This window comes from Hesperophylax consimilis, chromosome 9 (genome assembly GCF_061612785.1).
Source record: "Hesperophylax consimilis isolate HC1 chromosome 9, BYU_Hcon_1.0, whole genome shotgun sequence".
NCBI classification, from domain to species: Eukaryota; Metazoa; Arthropoda; class Insecta; order Trichoptera; family Limnephilidae; genus Hesperophylax; species Hesperophylax consimilis.
In genome coordinates, this window is record NC_142844.1 from 21670141 (window position 1) to 21685301 (window position 15161).

Genomic DNA, 15161 nt, shown 5'->3' on the forward strand with positions numbered 1-15161 from the left:
GAATGCAATAAATTTATTAAAAGGTTTAATAATAGTTCAAAGGTTTTTTTTATTAGTCTTTATTATTTTTTTTCTTTTCGTCCAAGTTTATTTTTTGCTCAACCTTACTCCTGCATTTTCCTTCAAAGTTTTTACACTTTATTTTTATTATTATTTTTATTTTTTAATCCCTTCTCCCCCAGCTAAATTCAATGTGCAGAATCTGGAAGACCTGTACGATGATTTTGACAAAATAGATCCTACATGGATTGAGTATTTGGCACTTTTGGAAAGAGCTAAAAAGAATCTAAATAATAATATGGAGTATTTCAAGAATGATTTGTTGCAGCAAGCTCAGGTATCAACTAACCTTAATATAACTTTCTGGGAATCACAGATCTCATTATGCTATAAACAGTTATCCATTAGAATCCTTTCAGATATAAGAGATCTCATTATAACTTTCTGGGAAGTCTGGGAATCACATATCTCATTATGTTATAAACAGTTATCCATAAGAATCCTTTCAGACATAAGAGATCTCATTATAACTTTCTGGGAAGTCTGGGAATCACAGATCTCATTATGTTATAAACAGTTATCCATTAGAATCCTTTCAGATATAAGAGATCTCATTATAACTTTCTGGGAAGTCTGGGAATCACATATCTCATTATGTTATAAACAGTTATCCATAAGAATCCTTTCAGACATAAGAGATCTCATTATAACTTTCTGGGAAGTCTGGGAATCACATATCTCATTATGTTATAAACAGTTATCCATAAGAATCCTTTCAGACATAAGAGATCTCATTATAACTTTCTGGGAAGTCTGGGAATCACAGATCTCATTATGTTATAAACAGTTATCCATTAGAATCCTTTCAGATATAAGAGATCTCATTATAACTTTCTGGGAAGTCTGGGAATCACAGATCTCATTATGTTATAAACAGTTATCCATTAGAATCCTTTCAGATATAAGAGATCTCATTATAACTTTCTGGGAAGTCTGGGAATCACAGATCTCATTATATTATAAACAGTTATCCATTAGAATCCTTTCAGACATAAGAGATCTCATTATAACTTTCTGGGAAGTCTGGGAATCACAGATCTCATTATAACTTTCTGGGAAGTCTGGGAATCACAGATCTCATTATAACTTTCTGGGAAGTCTGGGAATCACAGATCTCATTATAACTTTCTGGGAAGTCTGTGAATCACAGATCTCATCAAGTTATAAACAGTATCTATTAGAATCCTTTCAGACATAAGGATCTCATTATTTCTTATGATGACATTTTCTAGGTGTTCAAAGACAATGCTGCCAAGTTTTTGGAGGACTTCCTTGCTGCAGTGCCCAAGTCCAAAGACCTAACCTCCAAAGATGCTCTAGCTCAGCTTAAGGCCACAAGGGATAAACTGAAGAAAATGAGAGATGCAGAACAGAATATCATCAATGGTCTAAATGTGTTTAATCTTAGGTTTGGATTTCACATTAATTCAATGACAAAAATCCTTTTTTGTTGGAGTCACATTCAGGCATGCCAAAATCAAGATTTTATGCGGCTGTCATACAATTTTTTTTATTCCGATGTGTCCTCAAAAATAATCTAATTCCATACTTAAATACTCTAAAAATACACACATTGGAAGACAGGCGTAAAATAAACGACTTAACTTTTTTATTAAAAATTCTAAACTCTAAATTCGACTGTTGCGAACTTCTGCAACTCATAAACTTACGAATACCTACAATAACAACACAACAAAATACACTATTCCACTGCAACACACTTAAGCGCAATTACATTGCGAACTCCCCAATACAACGGTTTCACACTATGGGATACGGGAAACCAATACTTAGGTGATATCAATAAATTTAATATTAACTTTGAGAATTTTGTGGAACATGTAAAAGATTTATTTCAACACTACATATTCCTAAATGGAAGTTGTATTTTTGTAAACCAGTCAAATCGCTGTATTTTTAAATTTATGTTCTTATTCTTTTATTTTTGTTTCTTGCATATATTATTTTTGAATGTAATTTTATTTTTATTATTTCTTTCTCATGTTTCAAAATTGTACCACCTACATGTAAAAGCCCTCTGGGCGTTAAATAAATAAATAATAATAATACATCGATTGTGGAGAAGCTTTTTAGATCTCAGCGTATATGAGGTTTGTTATGCATATACAATCTGCATCTTGGGATATTATTGTGAGTTTGCATGCCTTAATGTGACCTCAAGCTATGAAGAGAAAATTAATCTAATTCTAGTACATTGACTATTTAACCTTCCAGCGGGCGCGCTGTCGTAAAATTTACGACAAACGCGCCTTATCGCTTCCCCCACTCTTGCGATTTAGTTGTAAGCATCGAGCTTCGAGCTATGCTAGAGTCAAATCAAATGTCAAACATTTACCGCAAGATATAAATGCTTTTCTCAAAGTGAATTACGGTAGGGCAGTTGAACCGATAACAGAAGAAGAAAACGGAAGCATTCCAAAATGCGGTGTTTGTCGGTTATGTGCACTGGATAAGAAAAGATCCTCAGCATCAATGAAGTGTTGCCGTTGCCAGTCCTTTACATGCAAGAACCATTCTTCAGTTGAGGTGGTTTGTAACAATTGTAAGGATGAGAATATTGATTCTGACTAAACAGGTCGATAAAATATTTTGTTTTGAAATATTAACATGTTTAGAGTGTTGCTTCGTTTTTTTAAGAAAGTCAAATATTTTTTTTTTATGTACTGCCTATTATGATTTTTCATATCCTTAAAGAAATTCCCTAACGTTTGTATAAAGAAAACACCACTTACATGGAGAAAACTTGATGACGTAAAATTTACGACAAGCGCCCGCTCAAGGGAAATTTCTCAACGCGCCCGCTGAAAGGTTAAATCTCAGCCTATATGAGGCTTGTTATGATATTCTTGTTACGTATGCACAATCTACAACCTGGCATATTATTGTGAGTTTTGTGGTCTCAAACTATGAAAAGAAAATGAATCTAGTTCTATACATTGACTGTGCGGAAGCTATTTAGATCTCAGCCTATACGAGACTTGTTATGTACGCACAATCTGCATATTATTGTGATTTCGAATTTGGCCTCAAACTATTGAGTAAATGTTTTTTTCTTATGTCGTAGCTTGCCAGTGAATCAAGAGTTATTGGCCATTGAAAAAGAACTTGAAAAGTTGGAAGAGGTTTGGGACTTGGTCAACAAGTGGGAAACTGCTTGGGATAAATACAAATCTGGATCATTTTGGACACTGGAAACTGAGGAGATCGAAGAAACAGTTCAAAATTTATTTAGGTAAAATACTATTCATTTACTTTGTTTAGTCAGTGTGATTCAAAGCCATATATTTTCTACCTATTTTGGAACATTTCCATAAATAAATATCATTTCAGGATTACTCGCACGGTGAATGCGACAATCCCGGCAATGGGATCGCAGGGAAGAAAATTGATATTTGTAATTTTTATGGTATAATATTTCTTTTAGTTTCGGTAGGAAGATGCGATACAGCATCACGTTCAAAGTTTTGCATAATATGTACATAATTTCTTTCCAAGTGTTCTGTAATATAAATGTGAATAATTTTTTCAGGTCATTTAATCGATTGAGCCGTCAACTGAAAGATAAAGAGTGGAGCATTATCGATTTCACAAGGACCAAAGTTGATGCGTTCCGTCGAACAATTCCACTTTTGGGAGATCTTAAAAATCCTTGCATGAGGGAACGGCATTGGGATAGAATAAGGACTCTTATGAATAGGTTCGTATTCAAGAGTTTACCATATATAGAATACATAGTTGTACAGGTAATTGAATACATTATTAAATTATCGTTTTTAATATCTACAGTGATTTTGATCAGAATTCGCCAGACTTCAAACTGGAAGTAATCATAAAGTTGAATTTCCAAGCTTACTCTGAAGAGATATCGGAAATTTCCACAGCGGCCACTATGGAACTGAACATTGAGACTGGCCTGAAACTAATAACAGATGTTTGGGGAAACACCATGTATGAGATGGAGTACCACAGGGATAATATATATAGGATTAAGAGTGTGGACGAAGTTAGCCAGGTAAATGATAAAATTCAACAGATATAATAATACAGTAATATCTCAGTAATCCGCCGCTCAATTATCTGACAAGTCCGACAATCAAGCTCTATAATTTGTATGTTAAATTCAGTAATCTGTCGCCTGCCGAGATACGAGCGCCAAGCTTTGTACACCGACGGATTGTGTTATCAGGGCCGGCCTTGAGCCAAATATTGCCTGGCGCTAGTAAAACCTCAAGGGCTTTGTGTTAGGTGTTAGCCTTGGCTCCTTAGCTCCTTGGCAAGTCGGCGCCAGGAGCGGCCGTATAGCCTGCTCTCACTGACCATGTTACCAGTCACCAGTATTCATTATTGTTGTTTTAAGACATTTTGGTTAGTTTTCTCTTTGTATTTTAGCAAATGTTGCCTTTCTTTGTGTTATTTTCATTCTGCCACATTTTTTGTATTGTAATTTTAAAAAAAAAGTCATGTCGCAAGAATAAACATGACTTTAAATAAAAAAAATATATATTTTAGGAATGATCGATGGCAGTGTTTGTTTTTATGAAATATCTGTTTTAATTTTTAGCATTATTATGTATGCAATATAATCTGCCGCGTTAACTAATTGAACACTTGCCCGGTAGTTGGGGTAGCGGATTAGTGAGAGAGAACAACTGTTATGTATCAAGAGGAGACAGTATAATTTTAGTTAAAAAATATTAGTTTCTAGAAGACCATCAAGTATTACTATCTTCAATGAAGTCTACTAAATATGTTGAGCCTTTCATTGTTGAAGTTGAGTACTGGGAAAAATCTCTTGGATACGTCGCCGAGGCCATTGAGGTAAGCACTGATTTCATTAATTGATTTTGAATTTAATTTATTATGGATAACTTATTGAAGATTATAAACTTCATTGTAATAGGTAATCATTGAGGAAGATAATATATATTCACAATTCTTAATGAAAATATGAAACAGATGAAGACAAGAAAATGAAACGCTAATATGTAGTCGCAACTGGGATAACTTGAAAGACCCCTGGAAATTGCAAAAAAATCAATATCAAAATTATCTATATATAGAGATGGCAAAATTTCGTTTTAACTAAAAACGCGAAAAAATATTTATGTTTCGAAAATAGGGCATTTATAAGTTTTCTTTGCGTTTCAAGGCATTTGAAAGTGTTTCCAGTGATTTCTATTTCGCGAATTAACGCGAAAAATGTGATTTTGGCCGTATTTCAGCTAAATAATTCTATTTAGCGAAATAGGCGCGAATTTCCCGAAAATACCGGGTATTAAAATAATATGTGAGAATTTCAAAAAATCGATATTTACATTACAATTTTTTATAATTCTGTTACTATTTTATGTGTAAATATTTAATATTTTTGTACTGTAGGCTAAAATTGCTTTTTGACATTACACAAATTGTGCGAAATAAATTACGCCTATTGATGTTAATCGCAATCTGCATTTGTTGTGTTTGTGTTCGACCCGTACTTGAGTTTCCTTCCTTATTAATTTAATATTAAAATTAATTATTTATAATCTTTCACATGGAAATACTTGCAAATGAAGGTTAAACATATATTTTACCAAAAATACTTAAAATATGCGCTAAAAACATTCAGGAAATAAATTTTTTCTATTTTGCTACAAAACGCTAAATTATGCCTCAAAATGCTATAAAACGCTAAATTTCCAATTATTAATACTAAAAAATCTGAAAATTAATGCTAAATTTTGCCATCTCTATCTATATAAAAATGTAAATGTTCGTTAGTTCAATATCTCAAATCTCCGAAATTTCTTCATCGATTGCTTTGAAATTTTGACACAATGTTGTATTCGAATATGCATGTGTTTTATATACTTATTTTATATATAGATGTCTCCCATGGCAAGTAAAAACAATTTTTTTAAAACAGTACCATCTTTTGGACAAACATGCTTTTTTGAAAAACAGCGCCATCTGTTGGATGTAAAAGCAACACGCGCTACTGTTTCTCTATCTGCACAGACAGACTGAGCCACAGAAACGTATGGCGGGGTGCAGCTAGTGTATAATAAAATCAATACTTACCCCTCCAAACAATTGTTCCAAGAAAGTGATATTTTGGACCTAAGATAAACCTATAGCTTTCAATTTCTAAAATTTATTTACACACATTCAAACAATTTCATAAAAAAATAAACCCTAACGGGTTGCTGAATATTCACAAGTGCCATGTCTTTGTCAAATCATGTCTAAATTTATCTGAAATAGATATATTTTTCTTGAAGTCACAACAGTCCTCACCCTTGAAATAGTATTTACTCCTAGATGGAATTTAACCCTTTTTATTTTAATTTTATCTACTTTATAACTCCATTTTATATATTTTTTCTGTACTTAATTTTTTATGTATATATCTTTAAAAACTTAAATCAAAAACTTCAGCTGCAAATTATTTTAATACCCACGCATAGGATTTGCCTATGTGGGATTTTGTTTACATTCGTTTTTTGATATTTCGTTGTTTTTTAATTTTATTACCCTGTATTTTTAACTGTTCCAATGTAACAAAAAATTCTTAGTGAGATTGATAAAAATGACTGAATTTAGTGAGGTCTCAATTGCTCAGTTAGTACTGATACCCGTCTCGGTAAGACCAGAAGATCTAGCTTTGAACCCAATTGTGACCGTTACCTTTTTATTTTCTGTGCTTTTTCCGATTTTCTTTGAAAGTTGTTGATATTATGTTCTTCAATAATTAAATTAATAACACAATATTAATTGAACAATTTGTGGCATAACTTTTTATTAGGTGGCACTGCAAGTCCAGCGGAGATGGTTGTACTTGGAGAACATTTTCTTTGGTGAAGATATAAGGAAGCAATTACCGGCAGAAAGTCAGAAGTTTGATGATTTATCTTCTGAATGGAGAGATATAACATCCAAGTTAGTATATGCACATAAAACAATCATTATTATTTATTTTATTTTTCATAGCCGCCTCCATAAAACAGTTATGCGAAGGTTATGTTTGAGACTATGAAAAATGGTGTATACGCAGATATTTACAGAGAAGATTACAAATAATTAGGGCCAGCCCTGAGCCAAATGGGCAAATAATCTCAAGGGCAATGTGTTAGGTTTTGGGTATTATCAGCGCTTTGGCGCCTTGAAAATTCAGCGCCCGGAGAGGACTGCTCCATTTGCGCCCGCATAGGGCCGGCCCTGCAAATAATTTAAGGTGCAATAATATGAAAATGGCAAAAAAAAATGTAAATAAGTATTTAGCAGTAATGAAAAATAGTAGAAGTAGGTAAATGACATGTGTAAATATTGAAGATTTAAAAATACTAAAGACAGCAATATGAAATGAACATACGAAATTTATTTAATTTTTTAATTTTATTTATTTATTTATTTAATTCAAAAAACAGTTTTTACATAAAAAGCATACTCTGCACATCTCACTAGGGCATTCCTGTATCAAGATGTGCAGCTTTACAATAATATCATTTAAAAAAATACATATATGTAAATTTAAAATAATAACAACATTAAATTAAATTTAAACAAAAAAAGAAAAGTTTATGACACGGACGTTTCGAGACCTCATACAAGAGGTGTGTTAACATATTGTGTTATGTTATCTTGGTACAACTAGAAAAAGTTGATAGGAATATTTTGTGACATACATGCGTCACATCACGTATGTTTGTATTGAAAAAAAAAAGAAAAGTAAAAATGTGTTAATTTTTTTTTTCAGTATGTACAAAGGAAAAAATGCAATTGAAGCATGCTTCTACAAGCCATCTCCATTTCTACTAAACAATCTAAACAAAATCATTGATGACTTGGAGAGTATTCAGAGAACATTGGAAAGATATCTGGAGACCAAGAGAATGCTCTTCCCCCGTTTTTATTTTATTTCCAACGATGATCTATTGGAAATCCTTGGCAATTCCAAAAAACCACATTTGATTCAGACGCATCTTAAGAAGTTATTTGACAATTTGAATAAAATGATACTCGATAAGGTATAAATCCTCTATATTCTGTTTCTGTCATGGTACATACATGGTTTTTGTAATATTAGTAGGTGCAATCTCAGCTAATTATGTAATCGTAATCAGCAAAGGAACTAAGTAATATTTAAATATTGAAGACAATATTAGTGATTTTTTTAAACGAAAATCTGAAACAGAAAAATCAGAAAAGGAAACGGTCACATCTGGGACTCGAACCCAGGACCCTTGTCTTTCCGGGACAATGCTCTACCAACTGCGCTAATGGGACCCTATCCTACTCGGTCACTTTTAACTGTATCATACTTCGAATAAGAACTACCAACATTGTCTTCATTTTCTTCACCGCACATTTTTATTGGCAACTATCTTTATGTATGATCGCAAGATTCAACCCGAACTAAATGCAATCTTAGACAGCGTCTTTTAGATAAACCTATCTTATTGTTTTTATTTTTAATGTGCGACATCTATTGACTTTTTCTACAAGTCTAGAAATGAATTATTATTTTTGGAATAAGTCCCAGATGTGACCGTTTCCTTTTCTGATTTTTCTGTTTCAGATTTTTGTTTAAAAAAATCACTAATATTGTTTTCAATATTTAAATATTACAATTTGAGGTTTTACTCAATAAAAGTTATTCCAAAAATAAGAACTAAGTAATGTTTATAATAATGTATAATTATTTGTTTATGAGGTATTGTTCTGATGATACTTGATGGATTTTGTCCTGATGAGACACCGGTCACAGGAGCCAGGATACGCCTAATGTCCTCCACCAACACGTTGGTGACCCGACATAATTGTTTATTTAATTTGATTGTGTATATATTTATTAATTTTTAATTATTCCTGTTTTATTTGTATATCATGTGGGACATGTGGGGTTGCACCATAATTATGTGGGAGTTGTGGGATTACACCAACCCAAACCAAACCAAACCCAACACCAAATCCTGGAATAAAAAATTATTATGTATTATTATAGACAAACGCTGGAGTACCAGTAGCAAAGGGCATGATGTCAGAGGATGGTGAAACGTTAGAATGGAAGGGAAATGTGATATTGGATGGACCGGCTGAAATTTGGCTAAGTAACTTGGAAATTAGTATGAGAGCTGTGCTCAAAATGGTAAGAGACTATCAAAATCTCGTAATAATAGTCAATAATTTTATTTACTTAGGCCGTTGTCCCATGGGTCGGTAAGGAATCGACAAAAACCCAGTGCTATAAGGTTGCTGTATACCAAAAGCCCACTGTTCCATATATTTGTACATATTGGGGCCAGGAAACGGGGTCAGGGGGTGGGGAGTGAGAATGATGCGACATACTTGTATACAGCCTGCGGTATGTGGTTTCAGCAGAAGCTCGTTATTTATCGCGTCACCACCGATATCCCATAATGAACTTCTAATTATCATTTGGTTTTTTTACATTAATCCCACATTGGAGTCTATGAGGAAATAATTTCCAAAGGCCCATGTCACCTTTGGGGCTGCTATGTGGAGGGTCTTTTTAAGGAAAGGGGGTGAGAGAAAGTTCTGGGAAGGAAAAAGGTATGAGGCGTGGGTAGGAATCTAGGGATCAGTGTGTCCAGGAGTATGAATATATCCCTCCTACTGTGGAGATAGGTGATGGGTCAAGATACCAGTTGGAGAGGTCAAAGGGTCTCCCCAAAAAAACCTCTCCCAACCTGGTACCCTACGCAGCTTGTAGGCAGGCGCTCCTGAACACACGTCATCTAATGAACCCAGATACCAAAAGTCACAAAACGTAGCAAACCTCAGCGGTGTTGGTTATCCAATAAATGGTTCCTGGGGAGGGGGTAAATCATGCTTATTTATAACATATATTTTAGTAAAAAATATTTTTATGAATTTATTAATTAGGCTCATTAATAATATCAAAAAAATTCCACAACTTCGTCGTCACTTGATGACTGGCTTGACTCAAAGTAGTTTGTTATTGTTTATATGTTTACCCGCCATTCGGCCGTTTTCTTAGCCTTCTGTGAAATTATAATTTATATTATTACATCAAATTACTTATTATAATAGTTTCTATGAGTTAATTTGACAAATGAGACGATGATGACATTCAGCGTAATGGCGGTAAAAGTGAAAACAGGCATCTGCAATACCGGCAGTTAACTGGGCTACAAACTACCCAATTATTATTGTTGCTGTTTGTAGAGACCATGCAACATCCATTGCACAACATTTGCTGCATACTTTCATCCGACCCGTGGGATGACAGCCTTAATTGATAAGGATACGAGTTTTTTAAATAACATAATATTTTATTTTAGACTTTGCTTCTAACAAGGGCTGCGTTAAAGAAGGCCGGAGTTCAGAGAGAAAAATGGATCAATGAGTGGCCAGGACAGTTGGGAATTACTTGTAGTAAGGTATGACATAACACATTAACCGCTTTATCAATTTTATCTTGTATTTAAAATTTAGGTGCATTACATTAGAGATGTTTGGTTTTGTAGATGCAATGGACAAGCGACTGTATCCGTCACCTTTGCCTATGCAGGCTGGCGGGAGAGAGAAAGCCCATGAAGAAGCTAAGAAAGAAACAGAACCGCATTTTGCAAACTCTGCTGGTCATGAGTCGTAAAGATATTCCCAAAATGCTTAGACTTAAAGTCAATGCATTAGCAGTCATTGAAATACACTCGAGGGATGTGGTGGATAAGCTTTATAAGATAAGTGAGTAATGCTTAGACTTAAAGTCAATGCACTAGCAGTCATTGAAATACACTCGAGGGATGTGGTGGATAAGCTTTATAAGATAAGTGAGTAATGCTTAGACTTAAAGTCAATGCACTAGCAGTCATTGAAATACACTCGAGGGATGTGGTGGATAAGCTTTATAAGATAAGTGAGTAATGCTTAGACTTAAAGTCAACGCACTAGCAGTCATTGAAATACACTCGAGAGATGTGGTGGATAAGCTTTATAAGATAAGTGAGTAATGCTTAGACTTAAAGTCAATGCACTAGCAGTCATTGAAATACACTCGAGGGATGTGGTGGATAAGCTTTATAAGATAAGTCAGTAATGCTTAGACTTAAAGTCAACGCACTAGCAGTCATTGAAATACACTCGAGAGATGTGGTGGATAAGCTTTATAAGATAAGTGAGTAATGCTTAGACTTAAAGTCAACGCACTAGCTGTCATTGAAATGCGCTCGAGGGATAAGCTTTATAAGATAAGTGAGTAATGAGTGCCAAATTTTTAGTGACAAAGGTGCTTCTAAACGAGAAATAGACTTAGAATACGTGTGAGTTTTTATATACCTATATTATATAGATGTCACCTATGACAGGTAAAAACAGCTTAATCTGTTGGACAAACATGCTTGTTTTTAAAAAACTGAACCATCTGTTGGACGTAAAAGCAACACACATTATTGTTTTTTATCTACACAGACTGAGCCACAGCAACGCGTGGCGGAGTACAGCTAGTAATAAAAAAAAAATATATATGTATTAATCGCATCGATCAGAGACACGTATGTAACAGAGCGAAAAGGAAATATATTAGGCCCGGTAATATTATCATAATCTCAGTAGCCGAGCGAACTCACCGGCAAGTATGTATACAAGAATAAGCAATGCACCACTGTATTGTGCAATCTAGATCGAAAATATGGAAATCTTGACAGGAATACCTTGCTGGCAAGAAATTGTTATAAATAGTTGCTTATATACCAGAGCCTTAACATTATGTTTTTTATTATTATTTTTCAAGGTTGTATAGATGTGACATCTTTTGATTGGTTTTCCCAATTGAAGTTCTTCTGGGATACGGGTAAAGATGACTGTGTAATCCGACAGACTAATACCCAATTCTATTACACGTACGAGTATATCGGCAACTCCGGCAGGCTGGTTATTACACCTCTCACTGACAGGTTTGTAAAACATACCACTTCATTTTGTCCACATCACAATACCTTATGATGATTTATTTATTATTTCTGTAGGTGTTACATTACCCTGACGACAGCCTTGAACCTTTTTCGAGGGGGCAGTCCTCAAGGCCCCGCTGGGACAGGTAAAACGGAGACTGTAAAAGACCTAGGCAGAGCTCTGGCCAGATGGGTCGTGGTCACCAACTGTTCTGATGGACTTGACTACAAGAGTATGGCTAAATGTTATGCAGGTAAATTCTTGACTTCAAATACACATTAGGCGTTCCAGGTAATTCCTAGCTATTTTCTTTATATGAGTTATTAACCTTAAATATTTTAGGTATTGCACAGTCTGGCTGCTGGGGGTGTTTTGATGAATTCAATCGCATCAACATAGAAGTGCTCTCAGTGGTGGCGCAGCAGATTCTATGCGTCTTGCTCGCCGTTTCTCAAGGCTTGAAGCGATTTGTATTCGAAGGCTGTGAAATAAAACTTATCAATGCCTGCGGTATTTTCATTACTATGAATCCTGGGTTAGTACTTAAATCATTCCTACACTGAAACAATTACATATAAATAAAACAATTATTACAAACATATTTTTTGTGTTTTGGTTCATTACAGATATGCCGGGAGAACAGAATTACCTGACAATCTAAAGTCTATGTTTCGTCCTATATCCATGTGTGTTCCGGACAATCTTATCATTGCCGAAAACACACTTTTCAGTGATGGCTTTCAAGAATATAAGAGTGCCGCTAAAAAGGTTTATAAATCCTCCGTGTACATAAATGAATTTATTACTCTTTATTTCTATTATTTCTACTAGTGGACCCCTCAATGCTTGGATTTTGCTAGTGTCTTTCTCGGGCGTCTCCGACTTCTTCCTCCATTCACTACTATATACTACAATTTTACTGTTAAAAAACTATATTACATCGAATTTAATTAGACTTCTTCGAGATATTGCGTTAAGTATTCCTCGGGCGTCCCCGACTTTTTCTACCATTTAAACCACTCTCTAAATACTCCGGACACTAATAAGAACAAACTTTGAAATTTTCAGCGATATCTGTTGAATATTTTTCGAGTTTTGGAAACACAAACATAGCTTACTGATTTTTTTAATAAAATAAGATGTATAGTGATATTTATGTATTACAGGTGTTTACCCTCTATGAACTCTGCAAGAGACAATTGTCTAAACAAGATCACTATGATTTTGGGCTGCGTTCTATGGTAGCTCTGTTACGATATGCTGGTGTTAAGAGGAGGACTCATCCTCACCTGCCTGAAATGGAGGTAAGGCTAATACGCTCTTTCAATGTAAATCAAAAACACAACATATGCTTTATTTGACGCCCATAATTAAACAATAATACCAAAGACAGTTTGAATCATAATGTGACAATAGCATCCACTTTGGAGCGACGGTACCGCGCGCCACTCCAGGCCGCAGCGCAGAAAAGTAAAATGCGAAAATGAGGTAATGGTTTACAGCGCAGTCCATTGTGAGCTTTTTTGTGAGACGGCCCCGGGCAGCGTGAAGTACGCTCCAAAGTGTACATGTGGATGGGCCTAATACAAAACAGGTACAGACAATCTCACCAAGGTTTTTTTTTTAAATTACTTCACCAGGTTGTTTTGTATATTACAGATTGTGATATTGGCTATGAGGGATATGAACACGGCAAGACTAACAGCTAAGGATGTACCACTCTTTGATGGTATAATTAAGGACATTTTTCCTGACAGCTCAGCCCCAGTTGTGGACTATGAAATGATTCATAATGGTATCATTGCAGAAATGAAATTAGTTGGACTGCAAACTATAGCTATTGGATTGCTTAAAGTAATACAAGTCATGGAAACAAAGGTACTTTCACTTCCACTTAGTAGATTTTAATATTCATACCTACTTAATAATTCAAACATATGTGTTCAATTCTTTTTCTGCATGTGACAAGCTAGTGTTTTAAGTTCAGAGAAGTTGTAAAGATTCATTTTTCTTATTGTGTTATATGACAGAATTCTCGTCATTCAACCATGGTCCTTGGCGACACAAACACTGCCAAGTCAGTGACATGGAGGATCCTGTTGAATACCCTGACTCGCTTGAAAAGGGAGAATAAACCAGGCTTTGAATTGGTCAGATATTATCCAATAAATCCAAAGGCACTTAACTTGGCTGAGCTGTACGGGGAATACAACCTCGCTACTGGAGAGTGGACTGATGGCGTCATATCCTCCGTAATGAGAACTATTTGTCAAGGTACATATTAATTTGTTCTACAATAATTTTTGGCTGCATGAATATCGTTGATATGCTTGAGACGTTGAATGAAGAAGAGCATTAGAAATGCCTTTCATAAAGATGTGATTGTAAACCAATGTCACCACTGACTTGGTTCTGGCTCATTTAGCATGCGCTCTGTCTCTCTTATCTTAACTCGCTTGAAATTGTATATCGCCATCCCATTTGAATTTAACCCGGAGGCTGCCGTGCGCATCTATGTTTGATTCAAGATTCCGAGCTCTCGCTGCCATGCGCAAACATACATGATTTTAATTTCAACTTGCGATATCTCGGAACTTTCTGTATAGATGGCGCAAAACTCGGGCTTAAAAAATAATTTGAACTTTTATCTAGCGACATCTCTACACAGATGTGACAAATGATTTTGTTTATATAATAAAAGACCTCGTCAAACTGGAGACTACAATATTTCCCCTGCCAGTGTTTGAATTCCCCGCGCGCGCGTAGCTGTGTTAGTGCTTCACGTGGTTCCTTCTTATCTCGACGGTTCGCGAATACTTAGAATCTGCAACGAATCATGGTTCTAACGTTATTATTTTAACAAATTGTTTTTATTAACTAGTAATATTTTTAGTGCAAATAACATTTGTGTTAATCAACATGTTTTCTTATTTTAAATGAAATAAGTTGTTATATCCGCCTTTCGAGTGAAAAATATTAATATAAATTTTATTTTAATTATCTGTGTTTGGAAACTAATTATTGTGTTAATTTGTCGTTTTTCCTAATATTTTATTTTGTGTAACCCTCCATCATGGCTCGACGTGACTTGTCTGATGACCAAATAAGAGAATATTGTCTCGATCTTGACTCTGACTGTGAATTTAGTGACAGTGAGTGTG

General features: G+C 34.7%; 1 protein-coding gene across 1 annotated transcript in view; it reads left to right on the top strand.

The window, feature by feature from the left end:
• kl-2 (dynein heavy chain 2, axonemal kl-2) overlaps positions 1 to 15161 on the top strand; it is an 80612-nt gene that overhangs the window by 37646 nt on the left and 27805 nt on the right. Inside the window, exons 18-35 of the mRNA XM_089635786.1 lie at positions 183 to 337; positions 1293 to 1468; positions 3146 to 3313; positions 3611 to 3778; positions 3868 to 4093; positions 4780 to 4899; positions 6869 to 7002; positions 7820 to 8090; positions 9068 to 9211; positions 10389 to 10487; positions 10575 to 10794; positions 11840 to 12002; positions 12075 to 12253; positions 12343 to 12535; positions 12627 to 12768; positions 13167 to 13304; positions 13660 to 13878; positions 14031 to 14274. Coding sequence (XP_089491912.1) covers positions 183 to 337; positions 1293 to 1468; positions 3146 to 3313; positions 3611 to 3778; positions 3868 to 4093; positions 4780 to 4899; positions 6869 to 7002; positions 7820 to 8090; positions 9068 to 9211; positions 10389 to 10487; positions 10575 to 10794; positions 11840 to 12002; positions 12075 to 12253; positions 12343 to 12535; positions 12627 to 12768; positions 13167 to 13304; positions 13660 to 13878; positions 14031 to 14274 — 3159 coding nt within the window. The remainder of the gene's footprint in view (positions 1 to 182; positions 338 to 1292; positions 1469 to 3145; positions 3314 to 3610; positions 3779 to 3867; positions 4094 to 4779; positions 4900 to 6868; positions 7003 to 7819; positions 8091 to 9067; positions 9212 to 10388; positions 10488 to 10574; positions 10795 to 11839; positions 12003 to 12074; positions 12254 to 12342; positions 12536 to 12626; positions 12769 to 13166; positions 13305 to 13659; positions 13879 to 14030; positions 14275 to 15161) is intronic.